Source organism: Pelodiscus sinensis, chromosome 19 (assembly GCF_052426305.1).
Source record: "Pelodiscus sinensis isolate ZL-2025 chromosome 19, ASM5242630v1, whole genome shotgun sequence".
Classification (NCBI taxonomy): Eukaryota; Metazoa; Chordata; order Testudines; family Trionychidae; genus Pelodiscus; species Pelodiscus sinensis.
Window position 1 is genome coordinate 12,284,627 of NC_143070.1, and position 19,048 is coordinate 12,303,674.

Genomic DNA, 19,048 nt, shown 5'->3' on the forward strand with positions numbered 1-19,048 from the left:
TTTCCTCCTCAGGGCCTCTCCTGCAGCAGTGGGCCAAGGGCAGGGGAAGGGGGTGGCCAAAAATATTTTGCTTGGGGTGGCAAAAAACCTAGAGCTGGCCCTGGCTGTGGCCCCTCCCTCTGCAGCCCTGGCCCAGAGGCAGAAACCAGACCTGCAGCCTTTGCCAGGGGAGCAGCTGCAGAGAGGCAGGTTTTGGGGCCTGCGGACAGAGGAATGTGAGAACTTGTGGGGGGGGGAGGGTTCCATTGACCTGGGTTTGGTACCTGGGCGAGCCATGGGAGTGGTTGAGCTGGACCTGAGAGGCTGGACTCAGCTCAGGGCTGGAGGACACCCCGCTGCTCCGAATCCTTTGGCTCACCGGGGTCCTCGTTCCCATGGCCCAGTGCTGGGATGGAGCAGTCAGAAGGAGGAGGCAAGGGACTGCTTTACTCCATCCCACCTGTCCTCTGCCTCTCCTTCCCGCCCACAGCCCCTAGCAGAGTGACTCACCCGCGCCCTTCCCCCAGGTCAATGGGAGAGCCGTGCTGGCTATGCACTGCCTGGAAAAGCGTCCGTGGCCAATGTAGACGCACTTTTCCGGAAAAGAGCCCCGATCGCCATTTTCGCGATCGGGGCTTTTTTCCGGAAAAGACTACTGGGCTGTCTACACTGGCCCTTTTCCGGAACAGTGTTCTGGAATAAGGACTTATGCCCGAGCGGGAGCAGAATAGTTTTTCCGGAATAGCGGCTGATTTTGTACAGTAGAGAGTCGTTGCTTTTCCGGAAATTCAAGGGGCCAGTGTAGACAGCTCGCAGCTTATTCCGGAAAAGCGGCTGATTTTCCGGAATAAGTGGCCCAGTGTAGACACAGCCCCTGTGTCTACACTGCAACTTTATTTTGAAATAAGTTAGTCCATCTCTACACAGCATGTAGTTATTTCAAAATGGTTTCAAAATATTGCCAAGCTGTAGGACTTCTTACTCTGACTCCTGTGTCCCTCAGGCTATGTCTACACTGGCAGCTTCTTGCGCAAGAACTGTTTTGCGGAAGAGTTCTTGCCCAAAAAGTCTTCCACAAGAGCGCGTCTACACTGGCATGTGCTTTTGCACAAGAGATGTGGACGCCCTCTTGCGCAAGAAAGCTCTGATGGCCAGTTTAGCCATAGCGATTTCTTGCGCAAGAAATCCCCCTTTGCGGCAACAATCCATTTCCTAGAGGGGGGAACACACCAGAGAGCAACCAGACAGGAGCAGATGGAAACATTTTATTAAAGCGAATGATTCAGTCTCAGTTCCCGACACAAAAGTTACACAGGGGCTGGGCAGGGAGGGGTCCCTGCCTCTGTGTGTGGGGGGCTGGGAATGGGTGACGGGGAGGGGTCACTGGATGGTCCCTGTTCTGTTCACTGCCTCTGGGGCACCTGGCACTGGCCACTGTGGGCCGACAGGACACGGGGCTGGACGGGTCTTTGGTCTGACCCAGTCTGGCTTCTCTGATATTCCCTGGTGAGCGCCCCCCATAGACTAGCTCAGGCAGCTCCCTGCCGGGCCTGCTGGCTTGTCCCAGACACTCCCATCCCCCGTCACTTAGGCTGGGGGCTCGCAGCGTCGTGCCAGGGATTTTCTGGGCAGCTACAATTCCAGGCAGCGCCGTTCAGTGTTGCAATGGCCCAGCCCCTGCCTGGAGCTCGCTCCTTGTCTCCAGCTCTGTCGGGGAGAGCAACGTTCCCAGCAGGCAGCAGCTTCAGGAGCCGGGGTTGGCTGCTTTCCTGAGCCCAGCTGGCCCCCAGAGCCCAAAGGTGGGGGAGGGGAGAGGGGACTAGTGAGGGGCAGAGCCATGGGGGTGGATGATTTGTGTGACCTGATCTGAAGTCTGCCTGTCCCCAGCAAGGTTGCTAGTTCTGTCTCTATCCAGCCTCCAGCTCTGCCCTTCAGGGCCTGTCTGCTCCTCTGTCCTTCCACCTCCCTTAAGCGGAGCTGCAGGGAGAGAAGGGGAGGAGGTTTCAGGAACCATAGAGGTGAGGAGCCGGGGCTGGGTACAGAGGAGTCCTCCAGGGTCACACAGACTGGTGTGTGTGAGGCCAGAGGGGCTGCTCTCAGGAAGACAGTCGGAGCTCGGTGTTTGTGCCCCACCCCACCCAGATCCAGGGTCGGATGCTCTGCCCAGGGAGGGAGCCCGGCGGGAAAGTGAAGATCGGGGCCTTGGCAGCAGCATCGATAAATGTCACCAGCCCCCAGTCACAGTCCAGACAAACCCGGATCCTGCTGGGGGGGCTCAGGGGCAGGGGGGTTGCAGGGTCAGTGAGAGCCCGGAACTGATCCCCCCACCACCCCACAGCCCAGATCCCTTCTCTGGGGCTCAGGCTGATCCCTCCCTTTCTGCTCACAGACTGTCTGGCCACCCCCAGAGACCAGATCCCTTCCTTGCGGGGTGGAATGATCTCTCCCTTCCTCTTCACAGACTCTCTGGCTACCCCCACAGCCCAGTATTGCCCATCCCCCACCTCCACCTCCCAGTAATGTCTCCCCGAGGTGAAGCCCTCACGGCCGAGTACACAGGACACACTGTCGAATCTCTCCCGGATGTCGGGCCGTGGCTGCCGTGTGTTTCCCAGGCTCACACGTTTCCCATCCTCCGACAGGACGAGCTGGGGATGCGCCGTGTCTGGATCCAGAGTCACGTTGGCTGGGGGAGAATCAGAGCGTGAGGGGCAGAGCTCGGCCCTGGGGGGGGTCAATGGCGTCAGGGACAGAATCTGCCCCAGCTGGGCAGTGACTCAGGGACTCTCCTGCCTCCAGGGGCGCCCGGCTCTGAGTGGGGAGCAGCCCTGAGGTCTCGGCCCAGCCCAAGGGGCAGCTCACTCCCCGGCAGGGAGGGGCCGTGGCAGAGAGAAGGGATCAGAGGGGCCCTGACACTGGGAATCTGCCCCCCTCGCACTGGGCCGGGGACAAGCGTCTCTGGGCCGGGGACCCCAGATGGAAACTGCCTGGTCAGGGCTGGCTGGATCCAGGCCCTGCCCTCGGCTGGGCCCCTCCCCATTGAAATGTCCCTGGGTCCCAGCTGCCTCTGGGCAGGGTTTGTGATTCCCCCCGTGACATGTCTCCCCCGCATGGCACGTCTGGGCTCGGCTCCTTTCCCGCCGCACTGGGGCTCTGGGCCGAGCTCCGACCTGCCCCCCACCAGGCTGCTCAGCCTCCGGCCCAGCGCCCAGACCCCGCAGAGCCAGCAGGGAGGGGCAGGGACCGGCCCCAGCTGGGCGGGGCGGGAAGAGGCTGAACAAGGCGAGTCCTGCACTGGGGGTGCCCAGGCGCCGTGCGGAGGGAACGGGGGTGTCTCTGTCCCAGCCATGGCAGGAGGCTGACTCAGGGCTGACAGAAGGAAGAGGGGCCCCAGGGAGCTGAGGGGTTCCCAGCGGGGGCTGGGCGGAGGGAGAGAGAAGCTGAGCTCACGCGGGGGGAGAGGAAAAGGGGAACAGGACCAGAGCTCTGCTCTCAGCAGCTCCCCAGCTGCCTGCCATGGGCCCAGGACTGCCCCTGTCTGTGCCCCAGGCCCTGGTGCTCTGGGGTCTGATCCATCCCTTCCCCCAGCAGAGCAGGGACCCTCCCATGGACTCTTGGGTCCTCTGCCGGGGGCAGGAGAAAGAGCAACGTCCCCGAGTGCCCCAGAGTCCATGCTGGGCACAGCCCCTCAGTCACTGGGGGAAGGGAAACTCCCCACTTGGACCCCCCCACCTCTCCCGCGCCAGAGAACAAGGGGAGCCCAAGGCCGAGAGGAGTTTTGGATGTAGGAGGTCTCCAAGCTGGGGGGTCCAGGCTGGGGGGGGCTGAGGGTTTTGGATACCGGGGGGGGGTACAAGCTGAGGCAGGGAGTTCAGGTGCTGGAGGGGCTGAGGGCTCTGGGGGAGCCCTGGAGATAAAGGGCTCTGGGCTGGGGGGTTGGACTCTGGGCTGGGTCTCTGGGGTGGCTCAGGAGGAGGCGTTTGGGGGCAGGAGGAGGCCCCTGTGCCGGTGAAAGCTGGGGGAGGGGCAGTTTGTGACTCTGTTCCCATGGCTGGGGCCTGGCCAGCGGTGCTAAACAGCCTGCCCGGTGCCTGTCCTTTGGCACCGCACTGCGCCTGGCAGCAGGCCTGGCTCTGAGGGGGGCACGAGGCCTGAGGCAGCTCACCTGGTCTATACAGGCTGAGGGGTCCCTCCAGTGCATCCGGCAGAGTGTCTGGGGGAGGAGAGGGGAGATTCAGGTTTGCACGGGGAGCCCAGAGCCGGGTTGTCACGTCACAGACACACTCAGGCCTTGTTCACTTCCCGCCTTTTGTCGGTGCCTAGGCCCAGGCCCTGCAGAGACTTTGGCATCAAAGCAGCTTTTGGCACTTTGGTCCCTTGATTAGGGTTACCAGGTAGTCTAAAAAAAATACTGGACACACTTGATGGGGGTGGGGGGAAGGGACCATCCAGGAGGGGAGCAGGGCTGGCTGGGAGGAAGGGGGGGGGGAAGCAGAGTTGGTGGGAGGGGGGCTTCGGGTGCAGCGGGGCTGGCTGGGAAAGATCGGGGGGGCAGCCGGCGGGAAGCAGAGCTGGCGGAGGGGGCTCAAGGGCAGCGGGGTTGGCCGGGGGAGATTGGGGGATGGGCACCTGGAAGAAAGCAGAGCTGGAGGGGACGGGAAGGGTCGGGGACAGCGGGGCTGGCTGGGGGAGATCAGGGTGGGGGGGCAGCCTTGATTGAAAACTACTGCTCCTCCCACCCAGCTGGCTGCTTCAGCTGCAGTTTGAAGAGAACTGGCTCAGCTGCAGCAGCATGTAGCCAGAGGGCAGCTCCTGGACTCACCCCAGCCCGGGGCCCACCCCTTAGCACGGCACCAGGGGGCAGAGGTAACTGTCCCGCCGCCCCTCCTTCGCCATACCTCTGGAGTGGGGAGGGGATGGGGGAGAAAGGGCCGTGCAGAGCCACAACTCCGGCAGCTGCTTCCAGGAGCCGCTTGCCGGGTTTCCCCCTCCTCCTTCAGCAGCCGCCATTCGGCCCTTCGGCCAACGGGGAAATTCCCGGTATCTCGCCGGGCCAGTCTGTCCCGGCCCTGGGACACCCGCCCTGCAGCCCTCTGGCTGGGAGAGACGCAGGGGCCAAAACGAAGGGATTTTGCTGAATTTGGGCCAGAAGGTTGTGACCATCCATGAGTCTCCTTCTCTCCCTCGGCTTGGCTAGTAGGGGAAGTGCTGAGAACTGGGACCAGGGTCGTTGCTCTCTACACGATTGGAGACTGAACCTGGGTATTTATGCTGGACAATATACGGCCCAGGGGCCAGATCTGGCCCACCAAGCCCCCAAATCCGGCCCGGGGACCCCAATCCCGGGACTCTCAGGCACACGCAGCTGCCGTGGTTTAAAGCTCAGTCCCTGCGGCTCTGGGCTCTGCAGTGGGGGGGGGGGGGGGACTTCATGTGATCTCCCCACCCCCAGCCCAACGCTCAGCTCCGATTGGCTGGAAACAACCGGCCAATAGGAACTGAGGGTACGTCTACACTACAGCGCTAGTTCGAACTAACTTAGTTCGAATTAGTTAATTCGAACTAAGTTAGTTCGAACTAACGCATCTAGAACTAAAAACTAGTTCGAACTAGCGTTTTGCTAGTTCGAACTAGTAAGTCCACATTGAGTGGACTCTGAACAGGGCTTAAGGATGGCCGGAAGCAGTGCCGGCAGGGCATAAAAGGAGGACTTAGAGCATGGAGATACTGTCTCAGGCTAGCCGAGGGCTGCGCTTAAAGGGTCCCGACCCCCACCCCGGACACACAGTTCTAAGGGGTGCCCCGCTTGCAAAGAAGTTCTGGCTTGGAGTGCCCTGAGTGCCCACACTGGGCACATCACACCACTCGGCCATCAGCCCGGCTGCACTTGCCGCAGGCTGCCATCTGGGGAGAGGGAGTAATTGGGGGGCTGCAGGAGAGCTTCCACCCCCAGAAGCCCGCAGAGCCAGCCCAGTCCTCCCCATCGGGGGCTCGTACCCCATTCCTCCCTCACCTCCTTCCACTTGCCCTTCCCTAGCCCCCCTTCTTATTGATGTACAAAATAAAGATAACGTTTCTTCCAACATTGACTCTGTCTTTATTGAAAAAAACTGGGGGAGACTGGGAAAAGGAGGTGGGAGAGGGGAAGAGAAAGGCTGGGAGAGGGGAGGGCAACTAACATGATCAGGGGTTGGGAACAGGTCCCAGATGAAGAGAGGCTACAGAGACTGGGACTGTTCAGCTTAGACAAGAGGAGACGGAGGGGGGACAGGATAGAAGTCTGTAAAAGCAGGGGTTGGGTGGAGAGGGTGCATTCAGAAAAGTTCTTCCTGAGATCCCCTAAAGAAGGACTAGAGGACACCAAAGGAAAGGAATGGGTATCAGGCTTGAAACTAGTAAGAGAAAGTTGTTCTTCTTGACAAAGCAAATAGTTAACCTGTGGAACTCCTTGCTGCAGGAGGCTGTGAAGGCTACAACTAGAACAGAGTTGAAAGGGAAGTGAGATCAAGTCATGGAGGTTGGGTCCATGGAGTCCTATTAGCCAGAGGGTAGGAGTGGTGTCCCTGCCCAAAGTTTGTGGAAGGCTGGAGAGGGATGGCACGAGACAAATGGCTTGGTCATTGTCTTCGGTCCATCCCCTCCAGGGTTCCTAGGGTTGGCCGCTGTGGGCAGACAGGCTACTGGGCTAGATGGACCTTTGGTCTGACCCAGGACGGCCATTGTAAGCTCAGGGCTCAGTGTCGGGGGTCTCAGTGGACCCCCTTGATTTTCATGCACACCTGGTCCTGGGTGGCCAGGCTGGCAGCTCTCCTGCCCTAGACGGCCACTTTCCTGTGCCTAGTGCGGAGATCGTGGACAAGGTCCACGATGTCCGCACTAGCCCAGGAAGGTGCCCGCCTCTTGCGGTCCAGGGCAAGCTCCCGGGAGCCGCCAGCCTGGTCCCGGCAAGAGGGGGTGGGCTGGGGGGCATCAGGTGGGTGGCTCTGTGCCGTGCCAGGTGCAGGGTCTGCTAGCTGGGTGCTGGCAGGCTTGCACCTGGCACGGGCACCGTAGCCAGCCCGTGCCCTTTAAGGGGTCCGGGGCCGGGAGGGGGGCATAGAGTTTCCCTGGTGTTGGCCAGAGTGGCCACCAGGGAAACCTGGGGAGGGCTAGCCTCCCACTAGTTCGAACTAAAGGGCTACACAGCCCTTAGTTCGAACTAGCTAGTTCGAACTAGGCGTTAGTCCTCGTAAAATGAGGTTTACCTAGTTCGAACTAAGCGCTCCGCTAGTTCGATTCAAATTCGAACTAGCGGAGCGCTAGTGTAGCGCATAGGAAAGTTAGTTCGAACTAACGTCCGTTAGTTCGAACTAACTTTCTAGTGTAGACATACCCTGAGAGATTGGCCTGGGGGTGGGGGTAGCACAAGCCTTAGAGCCACATGGAGGGAGCAGTCTGCAGTTTAATGTGATATGGGGCTGCAGCAGGCAGGGAGCTCAGCCTGCCTTGGGGGTGCTGCAGAGCTGCCTTTGGCACCCCAGCCTCTCCTGCACTCCCACTCTGTCCCCTCTGTCCCAGGTGATAACTCCCTCCCAGACCCTGTAGCCCCTCCTGCACCCCTCCCCCAGGCCAGAATCCTCTCCTACATCCACACCTCCTCCCATTCCCCTGCCCCAGGTCACCACCCACACCCTCTGCAGTCTGCACCCCCCTTTTCCCCTTCTCCCAGGTCACAGCTCCCTCCCCGAACCTGTACCCCCCTCCTACATTTCTCCCCCAGGCCAGAATCCTCACCTGCATCCAGACCCCCTCCCTGATCCTACACCCCAATCTGCAACCCAGGTCACCACCGCAAACTCCCTCTCAGACCCCACACCATCTCCTGCACCCCAGTCCCTTACCCTGTGTGGCCTTCTGTATGCAACACCCACCCTAAACCCTGTACCCCCACCATAGCACAGTGTGGGCCTTGGCCACTTTCCAAAATCTTGTAGTGGCCCCCACCAAGAAATATTGCCCCCCAGCATTGATGCTGATTGGCTCCGCTTGGGCCTGGTGAGCCGTGTGCTTGCCATAAGGGAAAAGTTTTCTACAGTGACCTTGCTCTTAAAGTGCCGTGTTCCTGAGTTGCTCTGCAGGACCCAGATGTGTTGCTCACATAAGGTGTTTGCACAGACACCCAGAGTGACCTGCCTAGGCCAGGGAGCAAAGTCCAGAACCCCCCTGTGGAGAAGTGATTCGTGCACATCAGAAAAGAGAGTAACTTGAAAATTGCTTGGGCAGCAAAAACCCTCCAGCAATTGAAAGTTCCTGTGTGAGCTGTGTACAAGTCACACAAGGTACTGACTGTCCCCAACACAAAGGGGATTGGAACAGAACTCATCCGGGTATAATCTGGATGGTTCTAACAGGTCAGATACTGTCAGGGGTCATCCTGCTATCACAGGAGAAATGCACCATGACTCACCTATGCCCCAGGAGAAGGGAACTGGGCGTGTTTCTCACTCTCACACTCACTGAAATTGCAAAGGCTGCTTCTGAACAAACAAGGGTTTGAATTAATCAGCCTGAGTGTCTTGGAACCCAAGTCTGTGCCATTCACCCTGCAATTATATGGGAGCATCATCTAATTATGAACCAATTGACCTACGCCATTCTCCTTCCAGGGTCCCACCTTCCTCTCCTCCATCCCCCCAGGTACCTTTGAACTCCCTCAGCGTCTCCGACAGCGCAATAACTTTCCGGGAGAAACCATGGACTCGCTTCTCCAGTTCAGGAGCCATCTCCTCTGGCTGCTGGGCCTGTCCCTTCTCACACCTGGGGAGAAGCAACATCCCATGGTGGCAATGCAGTGGTTCCCAGCCTTTTCAAGCATATGGACCTCTTTTCAATCCATGAAAATTTCACGGACCCCCTCCCCTCCCTGGGGGAGAAACAAAGAAAAGGAAAAGAAAAAGAACATAAGAACGGCCATACTGGATCAGACCAAAGGTCCATCTAGCCCAGTAGCTTGTCTGCCGACAGTGGCCAGCACCAGGCACCCCAGAGAGAGAGTGGACCGAAGACAATGATCAAGTGATTAGTCTCCTGCCATCCTTCTCCAGCCTCTGACAAACAGAGGCCAGGGACACCATTTCTATCCCCTGGCTAATAGCCTTTTATGGGCCTAACCTCCATGAAATTATCTAGCTTCTCTTTAAACTCTATTATAGTCCTAGCCTTCACAGCCTTCTCTGGCAAGGAGTTCCACAGTTTGGCTACATGCTGTGTGAAGAAGAACTTTCTTTTATTAGTTTTAATAAAAGAATTTGTCTAGAGCCCTTTTTAAATATTGGTGTCACGTTGGCTACCTTCCAGTCATTAGGTACGGAAGCCGATTTAAGAGATAGGTTACAAACCACAGATAATAGTTCAGCAATTTCCCATTTGAGTTCTTTTAGAACCCTTGGATGAATGCCATCCGGTCCCGGAGATTTGTTGACATTACGTTTTTCTATTTGTTCCAAAACCTCCTCTAATGACACTTCAATATGGAACTGTTCCTCAGATTCATCACCCATAAAGGGTGGTGCAGATTTGGGAATCTCCTTAGCGTCCTCAGCTGTGAAGATTGATGCAAAGAAATCATTTAGCTTCTCCGCAATGGCTTTATCGTCCTTGATTGCTTCTTTTATATCTCGATCGTCTAGGGGACCCACAGGTTTTTTAGCAAGCTTCCTGCTTCTAATGTACTTTAAAAACATTTTGTTATTTCTTTTTGAATTTTTGGCTAGCTGTTCCTCAAAATCTTTTTTTCCTTTTCTTATTACATTTTTACACTTGGTTTGACAGTGTTTATGTTCCTTTCTATTTATCGCACTAGGATTGGACTTCCACTTCTTAAAAGATGTCTTTTTGTCCCTCACTGCTTCTTTTACATGGTGGTTAAGCCACGGTGACTCTTTTTTAGGTCTCTTGCTATGTTTTCTAATTTGGGGTATACATTTAAGTTGGGCCTCTATTATGGTGTCTTTAAAAAGTTTCCATGCAGCTTGCAGGGATTTGCCTCTAGCCACTGTGCCTTTTAATTTCTGTTTAACTAACCTCCTCAGTGTTGTGTAATTCCCCTTTTTGCAATTAAATACCAGAGTTCTGGACTGCTGAGGTGTTCTTCCCACCACAGGAATGTTAAATGTTATTATATTATGGTCACTATTCCCAAGCGGTCCTGTAATGGTTATCTCCTGGACCTGATCCTGCGCTCTACTAAGGACTAAATCGAGAATTGCCTCTCCCCTTGTGGGTTCGTGTACCAGGTGCTCCAAGAAGCAGTCATTTAAGCCATTGAGAAATTTTCTCTGCTTCTCTTCCTGAGGTGACATGTATCCAGTCAATATGGGGATAATTAAAATCCCCCATTATTACAGAATTCTCTATTTTGGTAGCCTCTCTAATCTCCCTCAGAATTTCAATGTCCACCGCCATGGGCTCAATCCTTACTTTTGGACTTTCCACAGATCCCCTGCAGTACCTTCACGGACCATCAAGAGTCTAGGGTTGCCAGACACTTTCACAAAAAACACCTCCCCCTCACATGGCAGGAAAAAATTTGGTTAAGAAAAAAAAGCGCACAAAAAAAGTCACTGCACCTTTAAATCCCCAGGCTCCCTGCTCTCCACATCCCCACCTGACATGGGGGGAAATGTCCCAAGCAGCCTTCCAACCGAGAGAAATAGAAAATACCAGACATTTTACCGGACAGAGGCTGCAACTGGACTGTCTGGGCCAATACCCGACACCTGGCAACCCTACAGGGGTCTGTGGCCCACAGGTTGGGACCCGCTGTGATCCTGCCTTGAGTGACTCAGTTCTTAAGTTCTGGTTAGTGGGTATTTGAGTCTCCACAGCCAACTCCCTCCTGGGCCTCCAGGCGCGGAGGGAAGGGAGGTTCCCAGGGGAAGGGCTGTAGGAATCTGCCCACGAAGAACTAGACCAGTGGTCACCAAGCAGTGGATCTTGGAGCCTCTGACAGGTGATCCTGACTGGTTTGGCCAAGAGGCTGCAAGCGCTGGCATTTTAGCTGCCCCTCCCCCCCTGCCTTGCGTCTCCTTATCTTTGCCTTGGAGCTGCCTTCCCCACCCCTAGAAGCCTCCTGCTTTCTGGGCAGGGCAGGGCAGGGAGAAGAGGGGGTGCTGATGTCAAGATACCTGCTCTCTCATCCTGTATCCTATCTCCACAGAGCAGAGAGGGGGCACAACAGTACTTGGGATGGAGTTTGCTGGCTGCTGTGGGGAGTGGTGCAGGGCCAGGACATGGAGCCTGCCCTAGCCTCACTGCACCACCCCCCAGCAGCCTCCTGAGGTGAGTAGTGCCCAGTTGGAGCCCACATCCTGAAACCCTACCCCAGTCATGAACCCCTCTTGCATCCCAGACTCCCGCCCCAAGCACCCCTGCATCCAAACACCTTCCCAGAGCTTGCACCTAGACCCCCCGCCTACATCCCAACCGTCTGCCCCAAGCTCAGCTCAGAGCCCCTCTCACACTCCAAATCCCTTAATCCAAGACCAGAGCCTGCCCCCCAACCCTCTGCCCCAGCCTGGTGAAAGGGAGGGAGGGAGAATGGAGTGAGCAAGGGTGGGGTCTTGGAGAAGGGGTATAAAGGAGATGGGGCAAATTTATTTGGGTTTGAGGTAGATCTTGGATTGCACTTAAATTAAAAAAGTAATCTCGTGCTTCAAAAGATTGATGACCACTGAACTAGATTGACAGACCAGCTCCCCTCTCCCCAGCTCATCCCACCCATGTGGATAAATCCCTGTAATATTATCATTCTCATATAACTTTGTATTAAGATCTTATCCTTTTAGACATATCTTTAAGGGTTCTTATAGAATCTCTGTAACATTTCTCATATAACTTTGTATTAAGAGAAACTTTCCTTTATATATATAGATCTTGTAGGCCTTCTTATAGAATCCCTGGTATTAAGAAACTTTGTATAAGGTAAAGAAAAAATGTCTTTTGAACTCTCCCCTTTCCTTGATTGCCCTGTTGAAATGAATGAGGTGTGAATGGAGAATGAAAGGTGAGCACCTCCAGCAGCAGTTGCAAAGGTGGAGAAAGTCTGGGATCCAGACCCAAGCCAATACCTGTGCAGTGAGCTCATTAAGAAGACTGGACATACAGACTCCTTGGGAGTCCAGAAGCAAGTGCCTGCCCTTGGAAGAACTTTCTTAGAAGCATTATAAAGGTGAGGTGATGACTAACTGGATCCATGAGGGGGATAAATAGGAGGCATCTTGCAGGGGGACCCCGGATTTTCGTCTTGTCAACATAGGAGCATTGATCCGGATAGGCAGAAGCCTGGCTCCACCCCTCCCCCATGTAACTCACCTGGCTAGTGCAGTTAGGGGGAGCAACTATTGGTAACAACAAGATGGAGTGTGGTTGTGTCTGTGTGTGTGAGTGTGTGAGTGTAACATATCATATGCATATGATAAAGTGTTGATTGATCTATGTAAGTTCAGTAAATGTGGTGTGGTGCCTTATCCCCCTGAAAAAGATCCCGAGTACTTCTTTTAAGCACAACACACACAGGTCTCCAAACAGCCCTCGGGCGGGACAGATCCTGGATCCCTGCTGCCCTGTGCTGAATGGTGCCCAGCGCCCAGCAGGGACAGGCCCATGTCCCACCCCTCAGTCCTGGGGCAGCCAGTCCCCAGGGAGGTGACATGGGTAGAATATACCACAGGCCAGTCTGCGCCTTCCCCTGGGTAACTGCAGAGTCGTCTCTAAAGGGGCGAGGGCCTCAGGGTTAAATGGGTCAGAGATTTGAATCCCAAATGTGACCTTCCCGCACGTTCTGCTGTGGAGCCCTGGGGAGAGGCAGCAACAACTTCACTGCCCAGTGTTTCCCCAGGGCTGTGAAGTGTGAGGGGGTGAGAGCGACCTACCTGCTCAGGGTGCTTCTGACGTCCTGGAGAAAGAGAGAGACAGAGAGAGAGAGAGAGAGTGTGTGTGTGTGTGTGTGTGTGTGTGTGTGTGTTTCAGTCTCACCTGACACACACTGTGAATTCCAAGGGAGGGATTTGGCGAGTGAGGGGAAACTAGACTTTGCCTGGACCCAGGGCCATGGACCCCTGAGCGAATGGGGCTTTGCCATCGCTAGTCTCTCTGTGCCTGTGGGTCTGCACAAAACAACAATTCCCATGCCAGGAGGGCGCACACGGAGCTGCCCTGTGACCTCTGACTCCTGTGCCCACCTGTCAGGGCAGCGTTTCTCAAACTGTGGATCTTGACCCTCCGGGGGATCGCAAACAGCTGAGAGGGGGGTTGCGGTATCACAAGTTTTAGAACCCCTGTGTTAGGGGCTGTCCTGTCTCTGTGGTGGGAGCTGGAAAATTTTCCCCTCAGTCTCACCTGCAGGAATTCACTCGCTGGCTTCTGACACGTCCCCTCCAGCTCCCGGATCCGCTCGCTGAGATGGGAAATCTGCTCCGAGAGTTTGGTGACAGTGTCAGTCCCTGCCTTTGCTATCATCTCGTCCAGCTTCTGCAGTTGGGCCAGCAGGAGTCGCTCTTGTTCCTCCACAAACTGCCGCAGCTGCTGAAACTCGGCCACAATCTTCTGCTGCTCGGCTTGTGTTTGTTTCTGGAAGAAGAAGAACCAGACGCTCTTTTCCAAAAATGCTTTTAATGGAAAACTTTTCTGTTGAAAGCATTTCCGGAAAATCATGCCAGTGTAGACGGAGCCGTTGTGTTACTCTTTAAAGTGCTACCAGCCTATTTTTTGTTTTTTAAGTGTATCCTGTTACAGGCTAAGTTGGCTATTCCTAGAAGCTTCAGTTTACAGTGGGTGTGATAGTGGTTTCCGACTTGTGGTCTTTGTGCCTTTGGGGCCATGGACCATGTCAGTAAAAGACTTGGACTAAAAAGCACTGGATAGAATTCAGCTGGTCACACAGACAATCAATTTTCAAAGGGGAACCTCAGTTTGACACTTCTAAAGAAGTCCACAAATTCACAGAGGGTGGAAGTGGCTGGTTTAGGGCCCAACTCTAAGGAGGGATCCTGCTAAAACAATGAATTGTGATTTCTGGGTGCTCATTCCCCAGCTGACCAAGGGAAACAATAATCTGGTCACTAGATTGTCCTGGCTGCTCCTTAGGTCTGATTCGGGATCAGCTCCCTCTGGCTCGCTAGAAAGGCAGGGTCATAATGCCGGGCACCTACCAGGTATTCCTGGCTGGTCTTCTCCCTGCTCACTTTCAGTCCCAGCAGCTTTTGTCTCTTGACTCTCAGAGTCTTCAGATGGGCCTGGAGCCTTCCCTGGAGACGGAGCTTCCCTCAGCACATGCAGCAACATAGCTTCAGCCCAGTGGAGGGGTGGGCAGCCAGCAGAGCTACACATCCTCCCCACACCCCACCTGTCAGGGCCAGATAATATACAGAGGCTTTAGAGGCTGCAGCCCAGAGTCCCAGGCTAAGTAGCCCACAAAAAACCCTGAACTTTAGCTGGGCCAGAGATCTTTGGAAAGCCCCCGCCCCTCTCAGCTCCCCCTGCTATCTTGTGTCCCTGCAGGGCACTTTTATGCATTAACATGTTTAGATTTCTGATAAATGTAATGGTAACCCTGAATTGTCTGAGTTTAAAATACTTGTTTCTGGGATACCTACAAAATCCCTGGAGTACATTTTATCCAACTTTGTGCCCTCCACCTTCACTTCATCTGAAATATAGTTGCTGTGAGGGGGTATTCACACTGGGACTTTCGTACGCTTTAACAACCTGATTTTTTCTTCTTGCTGGTATGACAGAGAGTGGGGTTTCAGTAGTAACTGACCTGATATATAGAAAGTTACTGATTTCCTTTCTGCGTCCATGTGCGTGTTTCTTATAGAACAGGACAAATTCTTGTTTGAATTTTCTGTTATAACAATAGAATTTTTTTATTTCCAAGAAACCACCTTCCTTTTCGGTCTTTGTTTCAGTCGAAGAGGATAAAGGCTGCCCGTTGGGATCTCTCCACAGCACCTGGGGCAGTGGGTACCATCCGGCCGACTGACACACCACTCGGATCCCTCCGTCCTGGTGACCCTCAACAGAGATGCAAGGTGCAGAGCCTAGAGCTGGAATGAATCAGTGTTAAACAAAATGAGCCTACAGCCGAGTGTATAAACCAAGTGTGTTCACATTTCTAATACAATGATTGAATGCACTTTATTGCTGATGTTCATGGAAAGAGGAAACTTGACTTCATGAAACTGTCACAGCTCAGAAGGCTGTGGCTGTACAAAAAGACCCTGGTGGCCACATCTGAGAAATGCTGCACTAAACTAAGTTTTTTTGGCTGCTTTAAATTCACTTGAGCTGAGAAAATGTTCTCTCTTCACTCCTGTCCCAGCCCAGACCAAGGGCACATCAATTGGCACTGAAGAGAATCGTGCTGGGAACAAAGTTGTCTTAGGCCTGGCAGAAGCCTGCTGCGGATTTGCAGAGTGTGTTCAGATAATGTTTTATAGCAGAATCACTAATGCATAGGGGTAAACAGTTACAGAACGATCCCATTATGAAAAAGAAAAGAAAACATAAAGTAACAAAAATGCAAGAAGAGAGGCCTGTTTGAAGACACGATGGCCCTGTGCTAATAGGGAGGGAAGCTACCATGGCAGTGGAAGGCTAAAACACGTATAAATAACAAAATGGCATAAAGCCATTTGTATAGCAAAGGGAGGTTTATGTTGCATTCTTCATTGTTGTAGGCCACTGTGATGGATCACCCAGTGTTCTCCCTGCTTGTGAGTATTTGATCACTACTTGCTGAGTGTTTTGCCTTAAGAGCCGTTAGATCCAATTGCTGCTAAGTGCATGTCAACCCAACAACACAGGACCATACATAGGGTGGTGGGATGGGTGTGAATGCTCCCCCCCATGGTCCTCCATGGGGTTGATTCTGGATGCCCTAAAGAAGGCAGGGGCAGCGAATTGCCCCAGTCTCCCTTCCCCATGCTCCAGCCAGCCAGAGAAGGCTAGGTCTGATTCCCCCTTCCTCACCCAGGAATGAGGCTGGGGGTGAGACTGGGCCACATGGGGTGGGAAGGAAAGACACCAGCCTATCCCCACAGCTCATCCCCCCCCCCCCCACACACACACACACATAAATTCCTGTGTATGGTCCTGAAATATGAACTGATTAACTGAAAATGTCTTTGTGTGACCAAATACACTGAAGGGTGATGTTAACCTAGAAAATTCCTGCCTCTCTTTCTGGTCCAATGACTGTTTGATTGTTTATGAATATATAAATAGTCATTGGGCCAGAGAGAGTACAGCTAGTTCGGATTAGGAAGCCTAATCCGAACTAGCTACTCCGTGCCGCGTGTAGCCGCGCGGCACGGGGTTCGAACTGCCGGCATTTAAAAATGGCGCCGGCCGGCTTTATGCAAATGAAGCCCGGGAAATTCAAATCCCGGGCTTCATTTGCAATTGCGGTATGACTACATTACCCTCCTATTTCGAATTAGGAGGGTAGTGTAGACATACCCAGAGAAAACAACAACAACAAAATTGTATTGAGTGTAACAGTCACAGTGATTTCAGACAACTTGAGCACCGAGAACACAGGCAGTTCTGAGTGGGATACATTCCAGGCCAAGCAGAAGGAGACCTGATATGCAACTTAAATGCATTTCTCTGCTTCTGCGTAACACAATCACTTTGGATGCTGCCTCCAATCAACTCCAGCATGTCATGGAATACTCTTCGTGCCAAGGGGCAGAACCTCCTTTGTTTTAGGAGAACTCAGAAAACCAGACAGATGTGGGCCCCTGGGGACTGGTGAGCAGAGCCTTCCATTTTGATCCAGACTGAACTTGTCTATAGATAAAGCACCAGCTGGTGCCTGCCATGTACCCTGTCCACCAGGCCACCAGCCCCCCTCACCTTCTCAGCTCTGTGCATTGTTCTTCTGGGGGTTAACATGTGGTACAGGGCCGGCTCTAGCGAGCGTGGGGCCCGATTCCGGGGGCAGGGTCGCACATGCGTAGGGCCCTGGGAGGCACAGCGCATGCACCGTGCATCCCGGATGTCACGACGCATGCGCTGTGCGCCCAGGGGGCCCCACATAAGCGTCGTGCTCCCAGCGCACTGCGCATGTGCCGTCTCCCGGTGCATGCATCGTTTCCCTGGGCGTGGGGCCCCCTCAGGTGCGGGGCCCCACATCGGGGAATCGGGGGAATCAGCCTAAGGCTGGCCCTGCATGTGGACACCCCGAATGGCTATTCTCCCAGACAAAAAGGAAACCAATAATTCACTGAGAAAACCCTTGATAACAGAGATAAAGTCAATGTGTGGGCTCTAGCGTGATGACTGATGTGACACTTGGAACACTTGGCGTATCTGTTCTGTAAATCAAGATGTTGACCCCAATAATCAATCTGATCTGTATCGCCAATTTTCTCATGGAAACAAGTGTGAAAGACCCCAAATACCCAGAGGGGGCTGTGTGCTGCCCAATATAAATGCCAACAAGGCCTAAATGAAGAGTGAAAAACTTCTCAAAGGAGAGTAAGGTGAGATGTGGGCTTTCCCAGAGAGGATGAGCAGATGACCAGGGACTAGAAGTTCTGATCTGATCACATTGTAACTGGTTAAAAACATGCTTATAATGATTTTGCAATATAAATGAGTTTTAGAAAAGCATTACCATTCATTTTCTTATGAGCTGAATGTTTCTGTTTTTTCTTGAGGATAATTTCAATGAGAAAATAGACATTTCTCATTGATTCAGAATGGGAATTCTAGTCAAGTAAATTGAAAATATGTTATTAACCCCCTTCCTTATTCTTCCTAGGAACATCCCCTCCCACCCCAAAAATTGAAATAAATAGATTATAGATTGATCTCCATAAATATTTCATTAAAATAGAAAAGTCTATACAATATTTAAAAAAAAACAAAAATAATTTAAAAATTTTATTTTAGACCATGAATTCCATTTGCTGACTAGCTTCAGTGCTAGAGGAGATTCCCCCAGGGCATCTCCCCTCCAAAGGCTGCTCACATAGTAGGAGATACTTGACGATCGGGGTATAAAATGCCTCTTTTTTAAATTACGTGTGTCACACAATACAACTGAACTCAGATCTGCTTCAGGCACGTGCTTGGCCCCTTCTTGTGTCAGAAGAGGAACAGGCAATTTCTGTTTGGGCCAATTGTTTGAATAATTGTTTCCCCCCCCCCCTAAAAGTATCAGAAACAAAGGACTGTGAAGTGAACAGGCGGAAGGGCAGACTGACTACAGCTGGGTGTTGGCACCGTTTGTCTCTGCCAGTACTCTAAATAGAGGAAGTTATTTTGTAACAAATCACTCTCAGGCACCTCTGAGAACAGGATCAGACCCAGTGGTCTTGAATAAAACACAACTGCCCTGGGTGGGGGGCGAATCGATGTCTGGCTGGGGAAGGCAACGCCCCTCCGCCCACAGATCTGCCTTTCCACATCACCTGGCCAATGGCTCCAACCCTGCTCCTCTCATTATGGATGCTGGCCCTGGCCAAGGCTCGCAGCAAACCAGCCTCCCCAACCTCAGTGCTGGGCAGATGTGCAGCACCATGTCCCACTTGACACGCACTCTGAGAGCACCAAGCAACCCCAGTCTGCCCATGATCCCTCCAGCTCCAGCCCCGGGAGCAGCTGGGCAGCCATGTTGCCACAGCACGGCTCTGTTGGAGTAGCCAGGCAGCAATGCAGCCCTCCACCCGGTTGTTTTGGGAAGGCAGCGTCTCCCCTTGCCCTTGTCATCCAGAGCCCATGGAAGCCACAAGAGAAACAAACGACTAATTCCACCTTATTACCAAATCTCGATTTCCATGGCTAGGAAAGCGATCGGAACCGCACCGGCGTATAAATCATTTTCAGTGTCTCTGGGATGTGGGGGGTCACAGAAAGAGTAAAACAAATCTCAGGGGATTATTGAACCTTTGGTTCAATAATCTGATGAAGCAACACACAGCGTATGTGAGGGGCTAGAACAGGGTTTCCCAGCCTATGGGTCATATTTCAAAAGGGTCACCAAGTGTCTCCCCAGGTGGCTCTGCCCCTTCCCCTCCCC

The 19,048-nt window shown here is 53.5% G+C and overlaps 1 protein-coding gene across 1 annotated transcript; it reads right to left on the reverse strand.

The window, feature by feature from the left end:
• Window positions 1-1,271: 1,271 nt before the first annotated feature.
• On the reverse strand, window positions 1,272-17,109 carry LOC142823100 (zinc finger protein RFP-like). Its single transcript, XM_089771492.1, has 6 exons — window positions 16,879-17,109; window positions 13,357-13,587; window positions 12,891-12,913; window positions 8,660-8,775; window positions 4,145-4,192; window positions 1,272-2,665 (listed from the first exon to the last, which is right to left on the reverse strand). Exons 1-6 carry the CDS (start codon window positions 17,107-17,109, stop codon window positions 2,076-2,078), a joined length of 1,239 nt encoding a protein of 412 aa, XP_089627618.1. The 3' UTR covers window positions 1,272-2,075.
• Window positions 17,110-19,048: the final 1,939 nt, after the last annotated feature.